This window comes from Dermacentor variabilis, chromosome 1 (genome assembly GCF_050947875.1).
Source record: "Dermacentor variabilis isolate Ectoservices chromosome 1, ASM5094787v1, whole genome shotgun sequence".
Lineage (NCBI taxonomy): Eukaryota > Metazoa > Arthropoda > Arachnida > Ixodida > Ixodidae > Dermacentor > Dermacentor variabilis.
Genome location: NC_134568.1, coordinates 267,059,066 through 267,086,574, shown reverse-complemented (window position 1 = coordinate 267,086,574; position 27,509 = coordinate 267,059,066). Strand labels below are relative to the sequence as shown.

The 27,509-nt window shown below is 42.7% G+C and overlaps 2 protein-coding genes across 3 annotated transcripts in view; one reads left to right on the top strand and one right to left on the bottom strand.

Moving 5' to 3' along the window:
• Positions 1-1,740: 1,740 nt before the first annotated feature.
• LOC142564223 (glucose-fructose oxidoreductase domain-containing protein 2) lies at positions 1,741-4,841 on the bottom strand. The gene has a single exon (XM_075675146.1). The coding sequence runs from the start codon at positions 4,588-4,590 to the stop codon at positions 3,442-3,444; it is 1,149 nt and encodes a 382-aa protein (XP_075531261.1). The 5' UTR covers positions 4,591-4,841; the 3' UTR covers positions 1,741-3,441.
• A 185-nt stretch (positions 4,842-5,026) lies between these two features.
• The window catches only part of LOC142564212 (protein BANP-like), a 38,868-nt gene continuing 16,385 nt past the window's right edge, over positions 5,027-27,509 (top strand). The window contains exons 1-6 of one of the 2 annotated variants that reach the window (XM_075675134.1): positions 5,027-5,091; positions 10,461-10,569; positions 13,816-13,997; positions 14,088-14,095; positions 14,161-14,250; positions 17,187-17,426. In XM_075675134.1, the coding sequence (XP_075531249.1) occupies positions 10,465-10,569; positions 13,816-13,997; positions 14,088-14,095; positions 14,161-14,250; positions 17,187-17,426 (625 nt within the window). In that variant the 5' untranslated portion in view covers positions 5,027-5,091; positions 10,461-10,464. Of the gene's footprint in view, positions 5,092-10,460; positions 10,605-13,815; positions 13,998-14,087; positions 14,096-14,160; positions 14,251-17,186; positions 17,427-27,509 lie in introns of those variants that run through there. The other variant, XM_075675123.1, reaches the window with a different exon arrangement.

Here is a 27,509-nt window from a genome sequence, read left to right as displayed (position 1 = left end):
CGCAACGCTGAAGTGACGAGGTGTGCCACCAGTCCGTTGAAGGCACCCACATCAATGGTGCACGAGATGACACCGAAGGAAAACCGTCAGCGTTTGCAGGTTGAAGTGTACTGTCCGTTCTCTTCGGACAGTACTACACCCCAAAAGAAAGTGCTGGAGAGTCATGTTCTGCCTCCGCCGCCCCAACAGAAAAATCCTGGCGCAGCCCATGTTGTGACATGCGCACAGCTGCTCAGCAGGAATGCTAGTGTTTGTGTGCACAACACTTATATGCCAACAGTGGGGGGCAGAACACTGCCCAGTCTCAGCTGCAGAGTCGATTGGGCAGGGCATGAGAGTGTCCACCGGGTGTCCTCCGTTTTGCAGCTAAACACACCAAGTCTCTCTGCATCTCACCCTCCAAATGCAGGCTGCACATGCGCGTCAATAACACGACAGCACGACAGTGAGAGCCCATATAATTGCTAATGAAAAAAGAAAGGAGAGAAAAAAAAACTTAATTTAGGCTCCTGTTATTTTTGCAGCTAGGCTACGCGGTTTGGTGGACGTTAGGAAGAAAAAGTTTTAATGATACTTTCACTACTTGCAGATACGAGCTAAAATTTTATTTTCTTTATGTCACATGTTGCAATTGCAAAATTGAAGCCTAGTAGCAGTGAAGTCCCCAATATCTGCTTAACATAAATCATAAGACTAGCACTACATTCGAGATATCCATCCCTAAAATGCACTTACCAATTAGTGCTGTTTCATTTAGTAGCATAGCTGTTCCACTTAGTGGCCCTCTACACTTTTGGACAATCTTAGCTGATACACCGATGCACTTTCTAGCAAATGTTAAAGACTGATCTCTTGAAAGTGGTACTAGTCTTAGGATTTATGCTGAGCAGATGTCAATTTCGCAGTCCCAACATGCATCCTAAAGTTGTTAACATATTTTCGGTAAGTGGCCAAATTATCGTTGAAACTTGTACACACACACAATCGAAGGGAAAGATCAGTGGGTCTGGTGCATATTCAGAAAAGTAGTAGCCACAAGGGATGCAACATTTCAGGAAATCTTGAGCGGGGAAAAAGAACCAGTTTGTTTACCATTTTTTTCAGGAAACTTCATAAAAATTGAAATTGCAGTACAAATAGCTTATACTTATTCCAGCAGTAAAAAATAATTATTCTTATATACATGCAATAATTACACAGAGATTGCAAAGGCAAGGGAATGAACGCCTTGTTCTTTCCTATGAAAGATTGCCAACCTGGTAACCGAGAAAAAGATCCCTCAGTGTCCAAGTCACTCATGCTGGACGCACTCACATTAAGATCAATTGTGGCTGCTTCCACCTTCCAAACTGATTTACGTAGATGAGTTTTTGAACATGTTTGCTCGTGAGCCTGTTGCAAAAATTGTTATGAACATTTCCAAGCAAAGATCAGTTTCATTCACAACTGGCAGATGGGTAAAACGTGTGCAGCAGCTTAGAAGCTATAGTTGTCAGTGGCTGCTTAGTGAAAAGGCTTTGCCACCAGGTTGATGGTTGCATGTGCTTCCCACAGATCCCAGATGCCAGTCCTGGACCAAAACCCAGAGGGCATCCTGTATTTCACTATGCTTGAAAGTTATGCTGTGTTTTCAAAATGAAACAGAAAGCAATTAATTGAGACACTTGAAAACTGTGCTGCCCTTTTCTAGTCATCATGATCGCCTCAAGAATTGAATGATGCACAGCAGAGAATGGCAGGTATGCATAATTGTACGTGGAAATTTTAATGTTTTTTCCCACTTTCTCTGTGCTGGAAAAAAGCAACAACGAAACAGCCTTTTGAACATCTCAGATGGTCACAAGATTCCTGCGCTTACAAGATAAGCTTTGCAAAATGACCTGCATTATGCTGCCTTAGACATGCTTTCCATGTGCACTGATTTATGAATTATACCACTGTCACACACACCTAATGACACATAATTGCACAAGAATTCTAGAGGCAGAATAAAGTAACATGTCAACCACAATATGACAGTCTAGTTTTTAAGACACTGCAAGAAGTGTACAAACACTCAACATCTTCAAGTAAGTAAAAATGTTCACTATCTAATATAGGTAAGGCTTTTTCAATACAAGACTACACTAGAGTCGAGAAAACTACATACCATATGCCAGCATTTCAAATTTCAAGAAGACAATTATAAGTAACAAACAGTGCCCATGATTAGGTGTTTCCTGCATTAAGGCACCGCTCATGGATTGCCATCATGAAAGAGATCATATTATTACAGCAAGGAGGAGGTTAGCAACTAACATAAAAGTCAGAGGGCTATCTCATATGTGAAACAAAAGGGAATATTAATGACACGGCCAACAATGCTAAATGATTACCTTGAACTTTATTGCATTCTGATAGGCTTGCGGCTTTACGAAATACACTAAAACATTGTATAACATATGTTTAACAACTATGCTTTTAGTTAATGGCTGGAGAGGTATTACCTTAAGTACAAATCTTTTGCAGTGGCAACATTTACAACAAGAATGAGAAAATTGATGCACCGTAGTGTATAGAGGAAACAAGTGTGTGTACAAGTCTAATACATACGTGTGTGCGTGCATGTGTTACATGTAAGAGTTGCAATTATGAAAAAAAAATAGCAATATAGGCTCGCAAAACATGTGTATAAATGAGAACAAGCTGCCAAACAAAATAAATGCAGCAGTGGGCACAAACAGAGAAATCCCTCAAAATATGTTCAAGATCATTGGCAAAAAGGGCCTCTGCACCCTTTTCTTGATAAGCACTACAGGCCATTTGTAGAAAAGGACTAGAATTTCATTCAAAACTTGAACAGGTACTAACAATGACAGCAAAGATTAAAAGCAACCTGAGATCGTCAGCTACCTTGTAATCACAAGAGGACAAACAATGCACATGTAGCTTCAGCGAGGGCACATGTATCACGTTAATGCTAGCACAACCTACAATTTGCTGTATACCTGCATAAGTGCAGCTGCACTTTCCGTTCACTCTGAGCCTCGAGAAGACTATGACGTGGCACTACTTGCCAATGACTACCAAGCTGCTTTGAATTTTTTTTTGCTCAGGCACCTTCAAATGATGGACTAAGAGATATTGGCAACAAGAGATGTGCACACTTTGTGTGCTCAATCCTTTGCTACTCTATAAGTATGAAAAGGCAGCTGCACCTGCATGAAAATACTGGAAAAAAAGAAAAAAAAAGAAGGTTGCATAAATGCAGGCAGGTAAATCTGTCCAGCAGAAGCTGTAAATTAGTGGCACCAATTTCATGAGGGCTATATACACAAAGCACCCGTGCAAACTCTGCATGACCTGCAAAGTGAAGCTGCACCCCTACATCCCTGTGCTGTGGAGGTGGCAAGGTGTGTAGAACTTGTGCGTCATCTTGCAATAAATAAAACCGAGGAGTGGCTACATGGAAGCACTGGCCATGCGATAGAGGCAGCAGAAGGCACCCTTGTTGCGGCCCTCGTCCTGCAACAACTGCACACGCGCCCACTGGCGCGCCTGCGACGATTGGCGCACTGCCTCCATAACCGCTTGAATGTAGAGGCCGTCCTCGAAACTAGCAGCACTTTCGGTAGGTTCCTTGGCCCAGCCCTGGCCATGGGCACGCGAGGCGAAAGCATCCCGCAGCGCTGTAACCATCTTGACGAGTCCCTTGGCGTGCGGCTTCGGTACCACGCAGTCCGGCGCCTGTTTCAAGTCCTCAACGTCCAGGTACAGCACTTCCTCTTTGGCGCCTTTGCGCTGCCCGTGCAGATCCCCGCTGCGTACCACCAGGTTGCCGCGGGTGCCGCACACCAGAAGCTCCTGGCTGAACTGGCCCGCGCAGTGGCTGTTCAGCGTGACGGTTGCATATGCTCCGTTGCTCAACTCCATCTGGAAGGTGCAGAAGTCGTCGCTGCTCACCTGTCGGATGCCACACACAGTGTCCGTCGTCTTGGTCAATGTCCTCGTCAAGCCGTGTACACGAACTGCACGAAGGCCCGTCACAAAAGCTGCTATGTCGATTATGTGACTGCCAAATGTGGACAGTACACCACCTCCCATGGACTCTTCGCAAGTCCAGTCGTAGCGGTCATGAACAAGAGACCCGCAATGTACTCGAGCCTCAATTATCTGCACAGTTCCCACATACCCGTCCTGTATCTGCCGCTTCATGTGAACGTACGCTGGTAGGAATCGCAGACTGTGGCAAAGCACTGATATGAGCGTTGGGTAGTACTGCGCCGCTCGCACCATCTTAAGTACTTCTGACTGTGACAGACCAGCAGGGCGATCACACAGAACATGTTTTCCAATACCTAGAGCCTTGACGGCGATCTGGGCGTGCTGGTGAGGAGAGCACATGATGCACACCAAATCAACGCTTTTGCGGAGAAGGACCTCGTCTTCCTTGCTCGTGTAAAATGGTATGCCCAGTTCCAAAGCAGCTTCCTTCGCTGTATCAATAGTCCGGCCCCAAATGGCTTCTACTTTGAAGCCACGAGAGCGCAAACACGGGACCAGCACTCGCACCGACTTACCAGTGCCGAAAACACCTACCCCTGGCAACATGTTCACGACGGAAGACTGCTCTGACACCTTGTTATAGTTTTTGAAACATTATAGAGACTACAATACGGCTCTTGAATCTAGCAGCGATTCGGCGAAACTTCATTTAGATCATTACAACGAGTACACCGAACGCTAGCGCGAAACCCGCGCACAACGACGAAGACGAAAAACTAGCAATCAGTCGCACATGACGCAGGCGTACACACCAATGCACACACAGCCACCGCATCCAACCGATCCAACGGCTACGGCCGCCCTACCCTCTGGCGATCAGCTGGTGAGATTTGAGATACTGTCATTCAAATTTTAACTAATACATGAACAAATGTGTGTTCTAAACAAATAAATTTATCTTGAGAATGAAAAATTAGGTAACATTGATATTAATATGTTGGCACAATATCGACTTGCATTGGCTTGACTACTCCGTCCAGAGTTTTTTTTTTTTAAACTTTTCTGCATGATGGTCATCACACGGTAGGGCAGTCGTCTTGTCAACCGGTAAGTTTAGAGTGTTCGTCATGTTAATTTTTGTAGTGCTAGGCTCAGTATACCTTGTATCAGGCTAAAATACTGTGTGCGCCAAGGGGCCATGAGAGAATAACTTTTGTAGGAGGGCTGGGACGGAAACAAACAGGGAGAGTACACTGCTGAATGCTGTATTAATGCTGCCTGCGTATTTTCCCCACAGAAACATGCGCTTTCCCCGTGCGTTCAGTTACTTTGGCTCTCTCCTTCCAGAGTGAAGTACCAACCCTTCAAGCAGTATGCAGTTGGTCACACCTAGCGAAAGGACGAGCATTCACCGAGTTGAATCGTTAAAAGAGAAAGCTAAACTCTACCGACTGTTGGAAGCAGAATTTTGATTTAGGCCCGCAAAATTTCATGTGAATAAAACCAGCGAACGTAGTAATAAATGTGCACATTTCACAAGTCTAGTTTTGTGCCAAGACCAGAAACTGTATATGTTCGATCGTCGAAAGCGGATGATTATTATGCATTAGATTATAGCATTACATTGCTTAGGTGGCTTGCTGAACTCCTCGTCAAAAGATATAGATCAAAGTAGTATATAAAATTTCAGCTTCGTCAGCTTTAGACATCACAAGAGTGCAGTTTAAAAAAATATTGTTCTTGATTGCGAAGTTGTAAAGGTAGGTAGGGTTAAGTAGGGCTAAACTGGAAAGGTTTGAAGCGGTACGTCTCCGGCTACTGCATTTCATGCTCAAATGCATTTCACTTATAGGAAAATATAAATTTGCTTAAAGAAATAAATGAAAAAATTATTAATGAGAAGGCCAGCAGGTCATTTTGTATGCTGTTGATCCTGGATTGAGATTACCATGAAGTGTGGAAACCTGGGGTATATGTAAGGGCCCCTTTCGCCCGATTATATTCGTTTATCATCCATCATTCACAGCTAGTCGATTTCAGTGATAATGTGGGAAGAGCGCCGCTTGTGCCACTGACGACGGGCAAGAAGGAATGACATTGGAATAGAATGGCTGCATTATCCCGTCCCCTTGTGTCGCTGCTTTTGCCATGGTGTTGCCTGCAGTAAACATTTACTTTTTTAAAGTCAATTCTACACTTTAGGCCTCATGGAGAGTGGCAGACGATGCTTTGGCCATGGTGTTGCCTGCACTAAACATTTCCTTTCTTAAAATTCATCATACAATCCCCACGTCATGTACATGCATGAGTGGCAGGCTGTAACATAGTCCACGTTTTGCTGAACCAACCCTATATGCTACGAGTGCTTGGCAGCAATTCATTGTCAGTTTGGATAATACTTGGACCATGGCTATTTACTGGCATTGAAGGGACAGCAATGCACTGAGATACTTCTTTGTTAGTATGGACGTGTGTTCAAAGTATTGGGGACGATTTTATGCAGTGACGCATGTTTGCCATTGTTTTGTCTTTCTTCCCCTCTTGTATGCTTTAATGTTTGTGCATGCTGAAGTGTCCTTTCTCTGTCTTTTTTAATTAAAGTTGCAATCTTGCCTCAATTTTATTGAATTCTCTAGTTCCTGGAAACTTGGTAGAAAATAATGGTGGCTCAAGTAATACCATTCAACAGCCAGCACATTTTTAAACTATTATGTGTTACAACCCCATCAAAATTGGTTCAGTGGACGCTGAACCAAATTAATTTGCCCTTCCGTTGTATTTAGAATGGTGCTCACTAAGTCATTCTATTTCTAAGTCGCACCTGCAGCTGAGTGCACCATATGCAAGACCTGACTTCATTACCTTGTGAAAAAAAAATTATGATAAGTGTTTAAATGTTTTTTCATGAATTTGCTCGGCATTTATAAAGAAATTTTATGTTGTAAGGTTAAGGGTTGCTAACAGGTCGTCATTTAGTATGGGCAATGTTTATGCATTGTACATGCAGTATTACAAGGCTCACTCTGTGTTGCCCCAGTACTGTGCTCAGTGATTGAAACACAGTACTCGGAGAGTGTGGCTGCCGGCACATTTTGTGCCACTTGCGTGCGCTGATCTGATGCCTTTTTGTATCACATGAAAGTGAGAGCTTTTGTGATGCATTGTGACTGCATGCAGCCCCTCGACGATCCCCCAGTGCTTGCTGGTGTTGCAAGAAGTGCCGGCTGCCATGTGGTCAGAGTATTGCATTTCAATTGCTGAACACTGTACTTGCTGTGTATGGACATTCGTTGGTCTTATGTTTTATTATAAGCCCACTGGAAAATACCTATCAAGAAAGGGGTCAGGCAGGAGACATAATTTCTTCAATGCTATTCACTGCAGGCTTAGAAGAAATATTCAAGCCATTAGTCTGGGAAGGATTAGGAGTGAGGATCAATGACGAATATCTAAACAACCTTCGGTTTGTAGATGACATGATGCTGTTCAGCAACACTGGGGATGAGTAATAATAAATGATTGAGGACCTTAACCGAGAAACTGTAAGAGTAGGGTTGAGGATTAATATGCAGAAGACAAAGGTAACATTCTGTAGCCTGGCAAGGGAACAATAATTCATTATTGCCAGCCACCCTCTAGACTTTGTGAATGAGCCCGCCGTGGTTGCTTAGTGGCTGTGGTGTTGGGCTGCTAAGCACGAGGTTGCAGGATCGAATCCCAGCCATGGCCGTCGCATTTTGATGGGAGCGAAATGCGAAAACACCTGTGTACTTAGATTTAGGTGCACGTTACCTCAGGTGGTCCATATTTCCGAAGTCCCCCACGACGGTGTGCCTCATAATCAGATCGTGGTTTTGGCATGTAAAACCCCATAATTTAACTTAATTTAATCTGTAAAGGAGTGGTGTTTATTTGGGTCGCTATCTGGGCAGGCCCTGTAATGCGTCAGGCAGATAACTAGCGGACTATTAGAGTTACAGAATGGTTTCCAAGAAAAGGGAAGTGCAGTCGTGGCTGGCAGGAAATTAGGTGGGGTGATGAAATGAGAAAATTTGCAGGTGCAAGTTGGAATCAGCTAGCACAAGACAGGGCTAATTGGAGATCGCTGGGAGAGGCCTTCATGCTGCAGTGGACATAAAGATAGGCTGATGATGATGATGAAAAGGGTAAGACGGTAGAGGATAAGAGCAGCAGCCAGTGCCAAAGCCACTCTGGTTGTACGGGCAGTGCAACTACCATGCTCCGTGGTGTTACGACTGGTGCTGAGTGCTGTGTAGTTATCAGGTGGGATGGTCGTAGGGTTGGTGTGGCTAAGCCCTTGATATCGCAGTTATAGCTAGCAGGGGTTTCAACAAGTACACATACCGAATGTGACCCTAACCTACAGCCCTTTGAAGATAATGCACTTACTGTTTGTGTGTGGGGTGCAGTGTTTCGGTAGTGCCACAGGACCAAATTTCAGTTAAAGGAGTGCAGACACCAAATTCTCCAGTGATGGTTTTTTACTCTTGGGTAATGCACAGCATCTAGGGGATCATAATAGTGACCAGCATATGCATGATCGTGTCCCCAGTAATTTAATACAAAATGATTTCTTTGCACAATTATGAATTTCGAAATTCCGGCCAGTAGGGGTGGATAACCTTTGAGTAACATAAATCTTAAGTATTCGATGTCATGGAGTTCATGTGAACCACCATAGTGCTGATGACTATGTACTCGCCCATCGTCTGCTCAAATTTCACACGTGTCCACGTTCGTCGGTGCCGGAGCTAGGTGGCAGATGCACGTTTGTGTCTCCTGGCCATGTGCAGCCTCTCTGAAAATGCGTTGCCTCCAGGGTCTTTAATGTCACACAATGTTGCTCTCAAAATGACGTTTTCATGATGGCTATTGCCACGAGTCCGGAGAAGGAAGCCACATTTTATTTATAGACCGTAAAATTGAAATAAATTACCTTTTAGCAGTCTGCTGTCAGTCATACTTCGTGAAAGCGTTCCTTGTAAGCATGCAAAGCTTACGCTATAGTCACTTAACCTCTATATTTGGTATCTACACTCTTTTAACGCTGTCCATATTACCTACCTGTGCTGAGACTTTTCATTTGTAACTGAGGAGCAACTGCAATAATTTCTCAAGTGTATAGTATGCATTTACTAGTTACCATCGATTTTCTGTAGTTGGTTGAAATTAGAACTGCTACAGTCTAATGTGAGCAAAGGTGCTGAGAATTTCGAAATGGCATGCTGTATGAGGGACGCTGCAATTCTTTAACGCGAAGCAAGGCCACCGTGAAGAGGCATGGTCATATTTTACCTGCAATGGAGCAGGGTTGCGGGGGGGGGGGGGTTGTATTCTGTAAGTGCCTATCTAGTGAACAGCTCCATTTCGTCTGCTGCTGAAGTTCTAATTGGCTGGCCTGGGGTATGCATCAAAAGGAGACAGGCGCGCCCAGCAAATCAGCACTTTATCAGCAGACAAAATGAACATGTCCACCAGGTGAACACTTACAGAATAATCCCCAGCTATCATGACCAGGAATTCAGTGACTGCAGCAGAGTTCCTTGTTACTGTACCACAGCTTTGATGGGCTGCAAGAGGGAGAGAAAATGTTAACTGAAAGTAAACAGACTGTTTTGTTTTATCACTGTTAATGGGCCTTTGACGTCTTGGAAGAAAATTTAGAAGCCAGTAATACATCATCAAATCTCCTTAAAAATTTATTTGCGAATTTGATGGTGCAAATGTCACACATTTAGATCATAGTTTTGTTATTTGTCTAATGGGAGCAAAATACGGAAACATCCATGTACTTAGACTTAAATGCATGTTAAAGAACCTCAGGTGGTCCAAATTATTCCAGAGTTCCTCACCACAGCGTACCTCATAATGAAATTGTGGTTTTGGCACGGAAAACCCCACAATTTAATTTTTTTATTTGTCTAATTACGGAGTGGCAGTTGTAAAATATGCACTGTTGTTACTTGGGCTGACTCTTGATGCTATTCTACTATAATGTTTATTTAGTTTTTTTACTGACTAGGCCTATGAGGTAGTTATGGTAAGTTCCTTTTTTGGCCTGCTTATTTATGATTACCTTCCTCATATTAAGCAAGAATGTCGTTTTCTGACTTCTTTGCTTTAATGGAGTTGTAATTCATATGGAGGTTGTGGCTTTTAATAGATTGCGTGTTGTTTTCATATTTAGTTAGTGCTGTAGTACTGAGTGCAGAGCTTAATCTTACAGCTGCATGCTGGGCAGAGCTAGCACAGGAATGTTACACATAAATGAAAGGAGACAAATAAATAGGTCAAAGTTGTTGGTGTTCTTTTTTCCTGTTATTTTCTTTTTAACAGTTTTTGACTGTTGCTTTATATTCATCTATACCTTTTTCACTGGAAAGCCTTTTGTCTGTAGCTTTCATAAAATAATTTTTATTTTGTTGAAAAAGTGTGAAAATTTTTTTTTTTTTAAGGAATATGAAGCACCCAAACAGTGCTGACAATTCATTGAATGACGAAGACATTGAAGGTGTCAAGGGCTTAAAACGAATGCGCTTGGGAGAGATGGATCAACCTTACAGCGTAAGGCTGAGTTCACATTATTATTGCTTGTAGAGGTAAGGTTCCTGCGCTCTCTAAGGTAGCATCGTTACCCATTTTTCTTCTCCTTTCCTTCTACATGGTCCTCTTTACCTTTAACTATTATTGGTCACCATAACAAAGAAGGCTCAGAATTGGGCCAATTAATTTTGTTTATCTCTCTTAATGCCAATTAACCTGTTTGTTGCCTTCTTAAAAAATGAGGATAAAAAAAGAAAAACTTTGAGGTACCAAGAAAGTTGGGAATGCAGCGGCAACATGAAAGAATGTTGCTACCTTCTGAGCGTGCTGGCACCTTATGTAGACACTCCATTGTCTGTAGGCCTCGCTGTGCATGCTTATGAAGCACTTCAGGCACCATGACATTATTAACCATTGATTACTTCAATAGCAGTAGGATTTCTCAATGACAAAGGACACATGAAAACACCTATGTTGTATCGGATACAAAAAGTTTCAGCTGCTTGCAAGAATAGGCATATGGCTAATTTTTTACATCTACTTGGAACACTATCATCTGTATGGGAAGAAACTGTGTTTTTTAGAATGCACTCGTGACTGGAGAGGCCCAGATATGATTTGCAACTGAATATATGCAGCCCAACCTTTCCGTAGTTCCTGAAATGTACTTTTGTTTCCTCTTCCTGTGGCAGAATTTCTTCTGGTGCCTACATGTCAAAAACAATTTTTGTCAGGTACCATACTTAACAGTGGAACATGCCTACCTTGTCTGGAAATGATCATGATTGATTGCTGTGTGAATGGAGCATCATAAAATGTGACATAGTGATTCTTTGTTCTTTGTTAATTCCTTTTTTTCTGCACATGTTGGAAACACTGTATTGTGGTGAGATGCTGAAGGATTAATCGAATTGTTAAGCTTGTGCAGATCTTCATTGCATGTCTCAAACGCAATAGAAGCACATTGTTTTCGGTTCAGTACCATTGACACCCATTGCCCACTTCCAGTGGGACATTAAAGTAACTAAAAATGAGGCCATAAAATGTGCACTGTCTTGTAGAGTAGCAGTAACCTTTTTCCCCACCTGTCGCAACTGCTGCTGCATGCCCTGCAGGAAGCAGAAAGAATATTTTCAGCACAGGCAATAAACACTTTGGTGGAGCTAAAGAAATATTGAGGTGTTGCCATGGAAGCCATGACTGCACCTTGGCTATGATGCCACCAAATTTGAATATTTCTCAGGCGTAGTTATCATCAACTCCACATTTCCTTGTCACTCCATTCCTCTGCGTCCACATTTATGTCCCAGTGACTTTGGTTGTAAATACTCATTGAGTGTGCTTGTGCTTCACACATAATTTCTGTGGACAAGTGAGCAGCTCTCTGAAAACAAGACAAAATTAGTGGCATGGTTCATTTGAAAACGGTGCAAAACAGGGTGAAATATTTACTTGAAAGAATGCTTTTAAAATGTTTTATTGATTCAATAAAAGGTACACATTTTTTCGAAGTGTGAGACTGATTGAAACATTGAAGGAAAACAGTGAAATACTGGTAATGACATTTGGGCCGTGCTTCTCATTTCTGAACCACAAGGATTATTGGCCAAGTTTAATGGCCTGTGGCGGTGAGGTGGTAATCTAGGTCCTTTACTTTCAAGGATACGACTACTTTGGCCAGATTTCATGTTTACAGGTGACAGGATTCCTGGCACATTGCCAAGTATGCTGTCTTAGCACAGTGTCAGAAATGCTGTTGCCCATAGACACTGACAGATCCGGTGCTAGTCATGCTAAATCTTGAGAAAGTGAAGGACCGAGAATGGCAGGAATAGGCATGAAATTATTGTCTTATGGATTAAAATATCTTCAACACCAGTAAACCGCAGAAACAGTGACAAGCAACAGGATAATTTTATAAGCAAATCGGTGAAAATGACAAGCCCATATCCACTCATAAGGGAAACCGGGCATCTTGTTTCTCAGTGTATCACTGTCTTGTACACCTGGCCTTTCAACTGAGCTAACATCTTGTTGCATAGAATCTTGTAAAACAATTATCTTTTCTTCCATTGTGCTTAGATTCTGCTGATTACTTGTCTTTCAGTGTTCTCACCTACGTCCATAATTTGGCCAAGTACTTGCAAAGAGTTGTCCTCGGGATTAGTGTGTTGTCGAGCTTGAAGTCTTTTCAAATGTCATTTACATTTTGGCTGTCCAGGTGCTTCGTTTGGTCTGTGTGAAGGCTTTTTAATGGTGACAGTCATTATACTGATCACAAAATGGGCCTTCACATGATGTGCTAATTTAGTTGGCTGGCTAGTCAGTTTGTATAATAATGAAAAGTTTGCCAGCAGGCTAGTTGGTGTGACATAATTTAAGGTTGTGCTCTAAAGTTACAAGAAAGGGAAGAATCATAAGGAGCCAACAAACACTGACACCAAGGACAACATAAGGAAATTACTTGTGCTTAATAAATGAATTAAAGACACGATAAATTAATGGAAATGAAAGTGGATGAAAAACAACTTGCCGCAGGTGGGGAACGATCCCACAACTTTCGCATATGGGATCGTTCCTGACCCGCAGCGAGTTGTTTTTTCATCCACTTTCATTTCCATTAGTTTATCGTTTCTTTATTTCATTTATTAAGCACAAATAATTTCCCCTATGTTGTCCTTGGTGTCAATGTTTGTTGGCTTCTTATGATTAGACTGATAAAAACCGGGTCCCTCGGTTAACCCCCTTTCTTTTAATTTAAGAAAGGGTAGAAGAGTTTTGTAGCTTTCTTTAATCATATAATTGTTCATGCCTATTTTATAACCAACTGTATGCATTTATTCTTCTACCAGTTTTTCATTTCTTTGCTTTCATTGCCTTTATACCATATATCAATGTGATTATTCTCTTGTTGGTCATTTGGGCACTGGCCTGTTGACCGGAGCTTCACTTGTGAATAACAGTATCTGCATCAAAGGATAGAAGTCATCTTTACGTTTTGGCATTTTTTGTCTTTCGTCTGCACTAAAGAACTAGAAGAGAACATTTCGTGTTTGATAAAGTGCTGGAAGCCAGCTTTTATAGTCATGCTCAATTTGATTAGTGAGTTTCCTATCTGCACATTCTATCTGTATGAGCTGCATATGATGTGCTTGTTAGTCCTGCATTCTAAACATAGTCTAATTCTTTGTTGCAGTGTCGTATGGCTTGGTGATTTTTTTTGGAAATGTGTAAGATGTTTGTTTACTTAAAAATATATATCTGTAGGCTTTACTACAGTCCTTCAAGGAAAGCATCTTTGCAAGACTTGAAACATTGGAAGGTCGCTTGGACGCTTTAACCGATCAGTGCCAAACACTAGAAGACAAAATTGAAGTGCTTTCAACTGCTGTAAAAGAGCATGTGTCAGCAGCCTCCTCTGGTCTTGGCAGGTACGTCCGTTTATCCAGGTAAATGAAGCAAATTTTTAATCCCTCATCATTTGAACTCTGGAGGGCACACATACACAATTTCACTAATGCATTTTCTTGCCTTTTCAGCTCGGGAGGTAATGCAGTTTATCACTTTTATTGAACCATAACTGGCATGGAGCTTAATGTTAATCTACTGTAGGTTCTTCTGCTATTGTCTCCTTGGATGAAGAACCGGTAGCAGCTTTTGCTGCAGGGTCGAGTGTGACCCTCATAACTCTCAACACAGAAGGTAATTATTATTTTTTTTTATTGGTGAGACCTGTGGCTGTTGTAATAATGCTTGTGTGCTACTTTAATGATTTTTCTCATAGAGTGGAAGTGTCGGCAGCATCAGCATGCAAGTAGGAAAGAGTAATGTTATAGTTCTCTTTAAATCCATGTTGGCTATGTTATGCTATAATTTACAGCTGCGTTTTATAGCAGGAAAGTGTTGTAAGACAAGACCTTCTTATTCTGGGTATCTTAATTTTCACAAATTTCATGTTTGAAAGTTTCATGAAGCCTGCGAAGTTTAGTAGCTGCAGCTTTATGCGATGTGCATGTCTTGAGGAATATTTGTGCGGAGAGGAGTTTTACAGTATCTTAAAATCTTTCATTACCAGTGCAGTTCATGAATATTCTGCATAAAATTGAAATTGAACACCTTAAAAGATCTATGAAACCAGTTGTGCTTAATGGGACTGACAACTGACCAAAATCTGTCATAAGTTTTTGGCAGAAATGAAAACAAAATATACTTTATATTGATAAAATCAAACAGCATATTAGCAGTTAAAAGAGGCATTTAAATTTTGAATCAGCACAGTAAGTTGCCTAAAACTGCATGCCACAACACTCTACTGTGGAACTCTTGATGGTAGGGCCGGAGCCATATCGTGATGGCAAATTGGTGTGCGAAAGTTGGCAGGGATTAAGCGTACTGTGATTGAAGTTTAAAAATGTTTTCATTAAATCTTTATATGCATTTGCACACTTATGAATGAATATTATGAAGTAAAGAATGTTCACACCCACAAATAGCTTGCTGTCATTGTGGCAACGAGTGGAACGGCAGAACAGTGGCTTCCAGTGGTGTCCATGATTGCGTGGTGGTGTGCTTCAGTGATGTATGCATGGGTGTTTGCAGTGGTGTTCTGTAGTGTCCCTGTGAGATGCAAAATGCCTTGGTCTCATTGTGCTGTAAAGGCTACATGCATAAAAGGGTGTTGGCACTGCCAGGTGAACACTACTGACGGAACTTGGCAATGACCGGATCATGAAAAAACATGTATAATATCACAGGAATTCAACAGTTCTGGGGACAGCGTGACCACATGATGGTCGCCTTGATAAATAAAAAATTAATTTCTAATGGCTGGGGCAGCACTTATTGGCTCCTCTCTCATGCCAGCATATGATTGCTAACATGCTCACCTGTCAATGTTTTCAGCATAGTGAATGACTGCAGATAGTAAAATTCCTATGAAAGATGTATAAAAGGATGGCCTCAATGATCATTTCCATGTGCACCAGTCAGCATGTTCAGAAGTTGATCTTCAGTGATGCGTTGAGCTGCCATGTTACAGGTAGGAGGGCTGTACGATGAGTCTTCCTCAGTATGTGTGAAGAATGATGGTTTAATAGAAACCATGCTATACCAACTAGCTCCATCTTTACTCTTGCTGATATGCAGCAGTGTTATAATGTCATGTTACTGTCTAATCAGAATATTTTTTTGTTTTATTCTTGTCATTATGGATCCTCCATCCCCTTTTTTTACTGTTTTCCCCTTCCCCTTGTGCAGAGTCGCACGTTAGAGCACTCAAGTTCAGTCTGACCTCTCTGCCTTTCCATAACTAAATTCTACTTCTACTACTATTTTGCAGAGGGGTTGTTTTCTTACAGTTTTTGCAGAAATTAATAAAAATTATTGTTTTTTTTTTTTGCAGAATACCTTTTTTTTTTCAGGTGGTTACTACAGCGAGATTTTTAAGTGTATGACTAAATTTTGTTTTAATTCAAAGCTTATGAGTAATAGAACTCGGTACTCAACTTCTGGTTAACTTTCATGATACAGCCATTTCTTCACCAGTATTATTATGCACTATGGTAATGTCACCAAGGCAAGCAGCGAGATTAATTTGTAATTTTTCTTTCCTCTTCTATAGTCTGTTGCAAGTCCAAGAATCCAGAAGTTATTTCCAATATCTAGGAGGTAGCAGATAAGTGATGATAATTAGCTGACTTCTGACAAATGGGCATTTTATGATATAGCAATGGTTTGTCTAATGAATGTGTTTCCTTTGAGGAGTATTTCCTACTTTATTTTTCATGTTTCAGGGATTATATTGTCATCTTTTTGAGGCTGCTTTCCTTTGCCGCATGATTTAAGTTGTAGGAAATGGGCATACATCATCCTGATTATCACTGCATCACATTCTCAGACTGATAGAAGGCATTGTCATATGATCACATTGTTGACTTGTAGTAGCTTTTCTGAGAAATTTATCAAGCGGGTTAAAGTGAACTTGTGTCTGGAAGTGCAATGACAGGTGGGGGTTAGTGTGCATAATGCAGTAATATTTACAAACGTTATGAAGGAAAGCCCTTACTTGCATCTGATTTTCACTTTATCTTATTCATGTCAGCTTATGTATGTTCCATGTGAGCATGCGTATGATAGTGCAGAAACACTTGGTTTAAAGGGGGCTTGACCAAGTGCTTTATCTTTACCCTTCTTCTTACTTCAATCCTTAGTCCACATGTGAGCATCACTATGACTGCCATTGATATGCCTGAAGGCTTAAACATTTATTCTTATGTTTATTAACTAAATGAGCTCTTTGTCTTTTAGTAGAAAGAGTTTTGTTTATCTTCATCTAGAGACATTAGTAGAAGAATTGCTGGTAAGGATTTGATTAATTAAGAAAGAGCACCTACTTTACCAATATTAGTTTCCAGTGCAGCAAAGGACTCTTAGTGTAAGCATGGAGAACTTGCACAAAGTAGTATCCAACATTAGTAATAAGCGATGTCTCACTGCCAGATGGTGTCCTGTCAAGTTTATCTCTGTAACATGTGGCTGTATGTTTGGCCAGAGATGCAACTGTATTTAGGATTTCACGCTTGCCTGTTTATATTTTATTTCTCCTAAATCCTGGTACTTGTGTTCTGTGGGTGTTGCAGCGGATTATCCACATGGTTCGTGGCTTGGGGATGAGAACAATCCAGAGATGAGAGTGCGCTGCCCTATCAATCCAACCACATTGTTCCACATCAACAACACCTGCAGTACACCTGAGAAGATGGCCCTGACCTTGCTTGACCACCTCTTTGACAGAGAGACACAGGCTCGCTCCAACATTTCAGGCTCAGGCAAACACAAAAAGCAGCAGTTGGACCCATTGATGATCTATGGAATTCGATGTGAGTTGCTGCTCCTAAACATTGGTTTGATATTGTTGACTGTTGTCATGCTTCTCTGTTCTAAGTGTACGTACTATGCTCAGAGGCAGGCTTGTATTTACTATGACATTAGTCTCAATGAAATGGCAAAAAGCTCTGCTACAGTTAATTGTCATTAATGATGCAGTTTAGGGTTTCTCTTGTTAAGTGGCTCATGCTTTGTATGAATGTGTCTTTCAGATTAGTAATGTTATTTCTCTGTCTCATTATGTAATTATGTACTATCAGCATAAGTCCAAACTAGAATGATTCCGAAACTACTGCAATGTGTTGTTTCATTTCCAGGTTTACCTGCATTTGTAACAGTGGCTTAATTTGGTCTACAAAATGTACACGTGGTACTACAGATACAGAGCTATTACATGTCGCATTTCCATGGGTGTTCTGATCGGTTATTTCCTGTTCAAGTTTCAATTTATTCTGATGATACATATTGTGTTCTTGTAAAATGCCTATTATTGCATTTTAGAACGCTGCAAGGCTGGCTGCGTAGTCACGAGCTCAGAGTCCTTGGTTGCGCACTTCGCTCTCTTCATCTTTGGTCGCTCATCCAAATGCTGATATATAATACTTCCCCCCTCTAGTGAACCCTTAATACATCTCACTCAATTTTATGTTGACATGTTCAAATGCCTAGTCACTCTGGCGCCTTCAGAACATGACCATAACGACTGCGTGGTGTATAGTCTGGAACGTATCGCGACTGTTCTGGTTGCTGTATTCTCTCAGGTGTCCCTGCTTCAGTGGGCAAGCCTGGGTAGGCTTTAAGGGACTAGTCAAAAGTCGTGGGTTCATCTTCTGTCAAACGCTCAGCACCTGAACTGAGTAGGGGTCTTTTAGTACTGAAATAGTGGTCTTTGATTGATTCATTTCCTGGACAAGTATAATGGGGTGATTCCTGAACTGCGTTTCCAATCAGCATATGGTATCTTCTTTTTATATGATCCACGTGACCCCTGTGCCACCTGCCATCATGGGTCATTGTTGCAAACAACCTCATGCCGCAATCTTCAACTACTACAGTGGCGTTGTTCAGGAAATTCTTTATCCACACTTTGTCACCTGGCACATAATCTTTTTTCATGTCATCCACCCTCCCCTTTTTGGTGTCTTTCCGGAGATGCAGCGCATCCAGTTGAGACGGAAGCTGCCTACCAAGCATTAATTCTGTAGGGGTTTTCTGTGTTGTGGTGTCTGGTGTCGCATGCTCCTTAAATAAAAACCATGACAGCCGGCAGGAGAGGCTCTTTGTTTCTGCAACCGTGCGCTCCACTTGTCCATTTGTAGCCTGGTGGTATGGAGCTGATGTTACGTGTTTGATCATGTTAAATTTGAAGAAGTGTCGCATTTCCGGGGAAACGAATGCTGTGCCATTATCAGAAACTATCACTTGTGGAATGCCAAAATTGGCAAACAGTGATCGGAGCACACCTGTAGCTGCAGAAGTAGACCGTGATAACATGTCTTATTTCTAGACACTTGGAGAAGGCATCCACTGTGATTAAAAAGCTCTAGTTGTTCACCGGTCTTGCAAAATCAACACGAACGACCTCCCATGGTTCACCTGGACGGGGCCATTCCAGCGTTGCAACTGCTGGAGGAAGAGTGCTGTGTATCTGACATGTCTTACATGACCGCACCTTGATCTCGATGTTGGCATCCAATTCAGTCCACCACAGGTGACTGCGAACGAAGCGCTTCATCATAGTCATTCCTGGGTGGTTAGAGGGAAGGAGAGTCAAAACTTCCTGTCTAGCCTCTGTAGGAATCGCAACCCGTGTGCCCCATAATATGCAACCACAGCATGTGGAAAGTTCTTGCACCCAACTCTTGTAGGGTTGGAAGTTTATACCTTGCCATGACGCTGTTGATCCTGTTTGTAGCCCCTTGTAAACATGAGAAAGCATTGAGTCTTCCACTGTCAGCCTTGCTATCTCCTCAGCAGTCAACGAAGGTTTGCGCAAACCTTCGGTCATCAACACGTCACCTGGTGCCGCTAATTCATCAATATCTTAAGCAAGAGGAAGTCGACTGAGAGCATTTGCATTCTGATCTTTCCCCTTCTCAGTACAACAACTCGTAGTCATAGGTGCTCAAAACCATGCACCAACGAAGCATTCACAGTGATAACATTTGCTGAATTCGCCTCCTAGGACACATTATTACTAGTTGTGCATTATGGTCAGTCACTATCAGTACATGCCGACCAGAAATATACTGGTGAAAATATGTGATGGTAAACACAATTGCAAGCCCTTCTCTGGCGACTTGGGATTAGTTTCTCTCATATTTGCCGAGTGTTCTTTACACAGATGCTACTAGTATTCCATGCCTGTTTCCGTCCAACTTCGCAAGAACTGCTCCTAACCCGTAAGGTGAAGCTTTACAGCTCAGCATCAATGGATGAGAACCATTGTAATGCGCAAGAACCATACACTCATGTAGTGCGTCTTTAAGTTTGTTGAAAGCAGCGTTGTGCAGGGCTTCCCATCTCTACTTAGCTTCTTTGTCCAATAAACAATGAAGATGTTTGGCAATGGATGCTTCGTCTTAGAGGAACTGGCTGTAAAAACTTATTCATAAGAATGATTATAGTTCCTACTTGTTGGTTGGTTCTGGTGCACTCGTTATTGCTTCATCTTATTCAGACGTCAGCTCAATTCCCTTAGCGCTCACTTTGTAGCCCAGGAACTGCACTTTGTGTTCCTCAGATAAACATTTTTCCTTGTTTACTTTGAGACGTGCTTGTTGCAAATGATGCAAAACTGCTTCCAGTCGATCTAGATGCTCTTCATTCGATGCTCCCATGATGAGGATGTCATCTAAATAGGTGCAAACACCGGGCAGTCTAGCGAGCAGAGTATCCATGAAGCGTTGGAATATAGATGGCAAGGCAGAAACGCCGAATGGTAGATGCTTCATTGCATACAAGCCTTTGTGTTGACATTCAGCATCTCTGAAGTGGCCTTGTCGATGTGTAGCTGTTGATAAGCCTGTGTCAAGTCAATCTTTGAAAAGATCTCTCCTCCTCGAAAAGTTGCAAGCAACTCTGCTGCCGTTGGCTTAGGATGCGCCGTTGGCTTGATGCTTGTGTTTACTGTGCTCTCGTAATCCCTGCACAATCGTAATGATCCATTCTTCCTCAAAACTACCACTGTTGTCACCCAGTGAGAGGGGGAGATTTGCTCGATTATGCCTTGAGCCTGGAGTTTGTTGCGTTCTCGACATACGGCATCTCGCAATGCAAATGACTTGCTAGCACTTCAAAAACTTTAGTCTTCAGCAAGGTCAATGCGTACAGGTGGCCTTGAATGTCCAGTGAGAGCTGCATTGAACACCACAGAGAGCTTGGCTAATGTAGCGTCGATTGTTGTTCCCGTGAGATTGTTCAGTCCGTGCAGTGTAAATTCAAGTTTCTTGCACCAATTTCTTCTGATCAAGCTGACTCCAACTTCTCCAGCCACAAGTAGTGGTAGCTGTGCCTTGTTTCTGTTGAAAGAAACATTGATACGCACGAAGCCGAGGATGTCCAAACATTCTCCTGACCACGTCTGTAGAGTGAGCTTGCATTCTCTTAATGCAGGGGTATCGTCAGGCCAGAAGCGAGTGAACGTCACTTCACTTATAGAAAACACTGCTCCGGAGTTCACTTCCATCTTGAGTGGCCGACCGGACAGTCAAACTGTCATGATGAACCTAGCTGTGATTTTTATCTCTAGACCCGTGTGAAAAACAGAAAGGAGGCCATCTTCCTGGTCCTATAAAACTTCATCCTGCTCTTAACGTTGGCTTCCTTGGTACGTCTGTGGTTTAGTCTTTTTCGAGAGGCAAGCTTTTGCAATGTCACCTCTTTTGCAGAAGAAATTACATGTAGCATCCTTGAAGAAACATTTGTCGGCCTTATGATCTGCTATGCATCAGAAGCACTGAGGTGCCCTGCTTGTAAAGCACTCTAAAAAATTCTGACGATATACATCGAAATTGTTGGCCTGTTGCTGATTGTCTTAAATCTGTCTCTGCTGATCACTTGCTCATTCAGCAGTCAAAGCGAGCATGTACACTTCACTAAACGTTAGCTTAACCTCAGCTGGCAACCGTTGTTGAAGATGATAATCATGGATCTTGCATATCGATCCATCTCGTAGCATAACCTCCAAAGGAAGCCTCGTACTCCCTGCTTGAGACTGGACTTCTCTGCTTCCGCCTGACATATTAGGACCCACTTTTGTGGAGTCTACGTTGCCAAAGTTGCAGTCCTTTGCCAAAGTTCGCAGAACTGTTACATAGTCTTTGACGGATTCATTAGCGAGCTGGTCTCATTTCTGAAAGCGGTATTGTCCAAGTAACTTGGAAGGCTGGGCGTTGAAGTGCTGGCTCAGTAATTTGATGATGTCGACCAAATCCACCCACGAAGTAGCAACAACTTAATTTGGGCAAGTTGGTACATCTTGAGTAAAACTTGAAGCAGCACGATGAAGACGAAGACAACAATAGAAAAAACACAACAGGACAAGCACTGTTGTAAAAGAAATGTGTAGTAGCAACAACTTGATTTGGGCAGGTCGGTTCATCTTCAGTAAAACTTGAAGCAGCACGAAGAAGACGGAAGACAACAACAGAAAACACACACAACAGGACGGGCACTGTTATAGTAAAAATCTGTAGTAGCAACAACTTGATTTGGGCGAGTTGGTTCATCATGTGGTGGTTCGTCTTGAGTCTTCTTCGCGCTGCTTCAAGTTTTACTCAATATGAACGAACTCGCCCAAATCAAGTTGTTCCTACTACAGATTTCTTCTACAACAGCGCTCGACCTGTTGTGTGTTTTCGATTGTTGTATTCGTCTTTGCACTGTGCCAAGTTTTACCTACGAAGGTTTCCGTGGTGCAACTAGGGCCCTCAGCCTCCTCTGTCTGCTCATCGCACAGCGTGAGGAGAACTGCTCGCTTCTTGGAAGATTCGACAATATTGTTGGCTTCATAGTAGAACTCCAGGTGCTCTACCCATGATGACCAGTCAATGCCGGGCACAAATTCTGATATCTTGCCTTTAGGCATTGTCTTCAAGAAAAACTTTCTTTGCGGGGTCTCGTTTCCTCATCGCCAGTATTGTAAAATGCCCCTTTATTGCACTTTAGAATGCTGCAAAGCCAGCTGCATGGTCACAACAAGCACAGAGTCCTTTGTTACACACCTTGCTCTCTTTGTCTTCGCGTGCCCGTCCAAACACCAATATATAATATGTGTATAATACTGGGTATTTTTCTTAAAATGCGAAGCTTTCCTTTGCCTAGTCAGAACCAAGGTCAAATGTGAGGCCCTTTGAGGTCGGAGTTTGTTACTGATGCACGTGCAGCCCCATGCGACCGCTTGCTGGCCGCTGTTGGCTCGGCACCTCCTTGCTCCATGCGCATGTGCGCGCACCCCCACGTGGCCGCTTGCATGCTGCTACTGGCTTGGCACCTCCTTACTCCGCTCGCTGGGATCGCTGTGTGCCACATAGCTCATTTGAACTCTCGAAAGTATCAAGCGGAAGAGTGCAAAGGTTGTGCAGAGTTTGCAGAGGTATGCGATGCATACCGAAGCCATGAGGCAGGAGGTGAAGCAACGGGGCGACCATCAAGAAGAGATGGACCGTGGAGTGCGAGTAAGAAGAGAACTTACGCATGGCCGAAGAGCAGTGGCATGCCAAGCAAATGGCCATTGGACAGGCCGCTGAGACCAAGTGGTGCCTATTGGAACACTGGCTTTTGTGGGATGCAGACACATACTTTCAGAAGCATGTTGTCAAAGATGAATTTGGTGCGGTGGGCAGCCTCTGCGATCGCCTATGGTTCCGATTGTACGCCATCAGTGTGTCATGACCCATGCATGTGGTGGTCCTCGAGCCATAGTTTCCCCGGGTGAATGTGAGTTCATTCGAACTTTGCGTCATGTGCAGGGGAGAACTGCTACGTATTGACTTAGATAATCATCAAGGATGGTTTCTGCCATAATTTTTTTTACCTGCACCAAAGGCAATTCTGAGGGACCTTCCTCAGGGGACCATGCCAATGATGACAGTGTGAGCATCACGAAATGCAGGGGATAATGTTGATGTCATAGGTACTCTTTTTGTGCATCAGTTTTGCATTCAGAGAGTCTTTGAAAATATTTGTTCGTGTAGGTCTCGCAGGAGTGCGTATCATAAAGATTACTTCACTCAGCTAGACAATTTTGAGGATGGGCTCCAAAATACTCATTTGCTTTAGCCACCTACTGCATAACTACAAATAACTACATAACACATAACTGCACAAATTACTTCTTACCTAGAGGCTTCAATATGGTAGCAGTAATGTCACCAATAACAATAGTAACAATAATGAGACCATGATCACCCACCGCAGTAGCCCAGAGGCAATGGTGTTGCCGTGCTAAGCTTAAGGTCATGAGTTCAACTTCGGCTGTTGTGGTCGCATTTTCATGGAGTCGAAGTGCAAGAATGCTCAGTTACGGTGAAACCTCATTAAACCGTAGTTGGCCGGAGCTTGGAAAAATTTTGCACTAAACGGTAGTACTGCTTAACCGAAATAGCATGAGATCACCCACTTGCCTGTCAAAAACGGAACTCGGAGAGAGTGCGATGAAAGGGGGAAAAAAAAAACATGCAGTATTTATTCACTTCGTGCGACAAAAGTGTGATTTTCATTTGATGCCGCGGCAGCCTAACAGCGATGACCACGGCCTCAAACTTACTGAAGCTGTGAGCCAGCTTTTCAGCCAGCCCCCTCTTCTCGGCAAACACTCGCATGGCAGATTTCTCGTTCGCGTTGCATATTCTCCGTGCACGGGCGCGGTAGCGCTGCAGTTGTTGCGGAGCACCTTTTTCATTGCGGGGTGCTGTTCTCGTCGCGACGATTGCATTCCTAAGGCTGATGTTACGTGCAGCTTCTGCCACTGTTGGGCCTGAATCGCCCATGCTGTCGCTTTCCATGTCGTCGTCATCACAGTCGCTTGGCGACACTTTGGCAACAACAGAGGCAACAATGAGGAAAAGTCGACTTCGTAGCCGACATCTCTTTGCGGTTGCAGCAGCGCTGCCGAGGAACTGTTGCTTCGCATTCACTGCGCATTCACTTCGCATTCGCATTCACTTCTCTAACAACTGAACACTCATTACAGAAATCATGTGATATTAGTTAGCACTTGTCCTGTCCTCTGTCTTGTTGTTGTTTACTTTTTGCACTCTTTACTTTCATTATGAATGAAAACCAACTCGCCCAACTTGCTTTATTAAATGCTCACTTTGTGTGTGGGTGGCACATATGGCTGGCCATTGCATAATAATAACGTGCAACCCACCTTGGCATAGTGGCAGTGGCGTTGTAGTATTAAGCCCTAAGGTGCAGGACCTAGTCTCGGCTGTGGTGGCTGAATTTTGATGGGGGTGAAATGCAAAAACACCCGTGCACTGTGCATTGGGTATGCCAATGGCGTAACCAGAAATTGATTTATTTCGGGGTGTTCTCTCCGCAGACAGCTACCACTCCTCCCTCTGCTTCTACTCTCTCTCTCTCTCTCTCTCTCTATGTATATATATATATATATATATATATATATATATATATATATATATATATATATATATATATGTATATACGTATATATATGTATATACACGAGGTGTGACACAAAAGAAACGAGACTGGTCCAATAAGGTATTGTACTTACAGAATTAGTTCTCTGTGACATTATCACCTTCAAATTAGTCCCCTTCAGCATTCACACACTTCTGCATTCGGTGCTGCCATTGCTGGTAACAGTTCTGGAACGACGTTTTTGGAAGGCCCTTCAGGAGATTCTCCGTTTTTGCTTGAACCTCTTCAACTGAGGTAAAATGGGTTCCCTTTAAGCAAGATTTAACTTCAGGAAATAAAAAAAAAGTTGCATGGAGCTCAATCAGGTGAATAAGTTGGATGCCCCATCACGGTAATGTTTTTGCGGGTCAGAAACTGTTTGACAGATAGGGCCATGTGAGCGGGTGCATTGTCCTGGTGCAACAGCCATCCACCACTCCACAACTGTGACCTTTTTATCCTAATTTTTTCCCTAAGTTTTTTTACTACCTCAATGTAGTAGTGTTGATTAACAGTCTGACCACTGGGAACCCACTCAATCATTACAATTCCATTAATGTCAAAGAAGACAATTAACATTGCCTTGAATTTTGATTTTGAGATGCGTGCTTTTTTGGGTCTTGGGGATCCTGGAGACTTCCACTGCATTGACTGGCGCTTACTTTCTGGGTCATAGGTAAAAATCCGTGTCTTATCACATGTTACAACCGATTCCAACAAATTTGGCTCGCTTGCAATGCGTTCTAACATGTCCACACACACGCCTTTAAGGCACTGTTTTTGGTCATCGGACAGAACTTTTGGAACAACCGTCGCACAAATCTTCCTCATGTGTAATTCGTCCGTTAAAATGCGTCAAACAGCTTCCCTATCCAAGTTAACCAACTCCGCCACTGCACGAACACTTAATCTTTGGTCACCACGGATCACATCACGAACGTTGGCAATGTTTTGGTCTGTAATCGCTGACCTTGGGCGCCCAGCATGTTCATCATCTTCCACACTGTCCCTTCCCCCTGAAAACCGCTCATGCCATTCAAACACACGTGCACGAGACAAAGTTTCATCTCCATAAGCCTCGATTAAAATTTGAAATGTTTCCGTGGCTGATTTCTGAAGTTTCACAAGAAACTTTATGTTGATTCGCTGTTCAGTTTTTACATCAGACATTTTTCTGGCAGAATGCAGTTGCACGTGTTCACTCAATGACGCAGCACTCCCAACTAGCGTGATCGGTTCCATCGAAACTGGCCGCATGAATAGAGGAGGTGTGTGGGATGACGTCAGCAAAGCAGTTGTTGCCAACTCCACTCTTTTTTTCAAGCTACACACTTAGTCTTGTTTTTTTGTGTCACACCTCATATATTTAAATGGAGGTCGTAAACCACGTGAAGACAACTCCTTGCACTCCCTGGATAAGAATGCTTTAAAATGTGGACGCACGTTTTTGCGTTGCAGAAATAACACTTTGCTTAACTTCTGACAAAAGTTTTTTCATTGCTAAGGCATGCAGCCACTTCACATCAAATTATGCTATCATTCTTATGCTACTTTAATAATAATGATATTATAAAAACTAAAAGTTTGTTTATGAATTGATGTACTTATGTAATGTATGTCGATGACCTAGGTTGTACATGACTTAGAAAACTGAACAGTGCTAAAAACTGGGCCAAACAAAAACAAGACAGTGCACTATTGTGTGTCTACTTGTTTGAAGGCCAGACATGTAACAGTGAAGACAATCATTGTTTTCAAGCCAGATCTTCTAGTTAGTGGTATGGCGACGGCTACGTATGGAAGAGGGTGGGCACTGTTTTGCAAGTTACCTATTATTCAGTCATGCTTTCGGCATTGTGGGCATGTTATATTATTGTAGATTTAAATATACGGGAATGAAGCTTTGCGCTAGAACTTCGATAGTATCATATGATGCAAGTTTCACTCACTTTCGGAGACCTGCTGGCCGACTTGTTTGAAGAGATGTTTGGAAGTAACTTGCAATCATGGTATTGTAGTCATTATGCGACACATATTTTTAACTGATCACACTCAGGAATTGATGAGGCAGACAGTCCGAAGCAGGGCTGCTTCCTGTGCAGAAGCCTTTGTGAAAATTACAGCATCCATAGTTCTCAGTAAAATAAGGGTCAGTAGCTTCGAGAGATTTGAAAGTTCCGTGTCTCCTGACACCGTCTTTTCTGAGGATTGCGGAGATGTTTAGTTAGGATGGGCTCTCTGCAGCAAGCAGCACGTGTTATGACAGGGTAGGTGAGCATCGGCTAGGCGACTGGCCACGGCCATCTGGTGTTAAGCGATCGGGCAGGGACGAGTCGCTGTTCCTATGTTCATGATTATCTGCATTCCGCCAACTTTGTTCTTGATGCCTTTTATGCGCGGCCCCCCCCCCCTTCTCATACCCATCA

What these genes read in the sequence shown, in the direction of transcription:
- LOC142564223 (XM_075675146.1), bottom strand. Translation starts at nt 4,590, where the DNA reads ATGTTGCCAGGGGTAGGTGTTTTCGGCACTGGTAAGTCGGTGCGAGTG.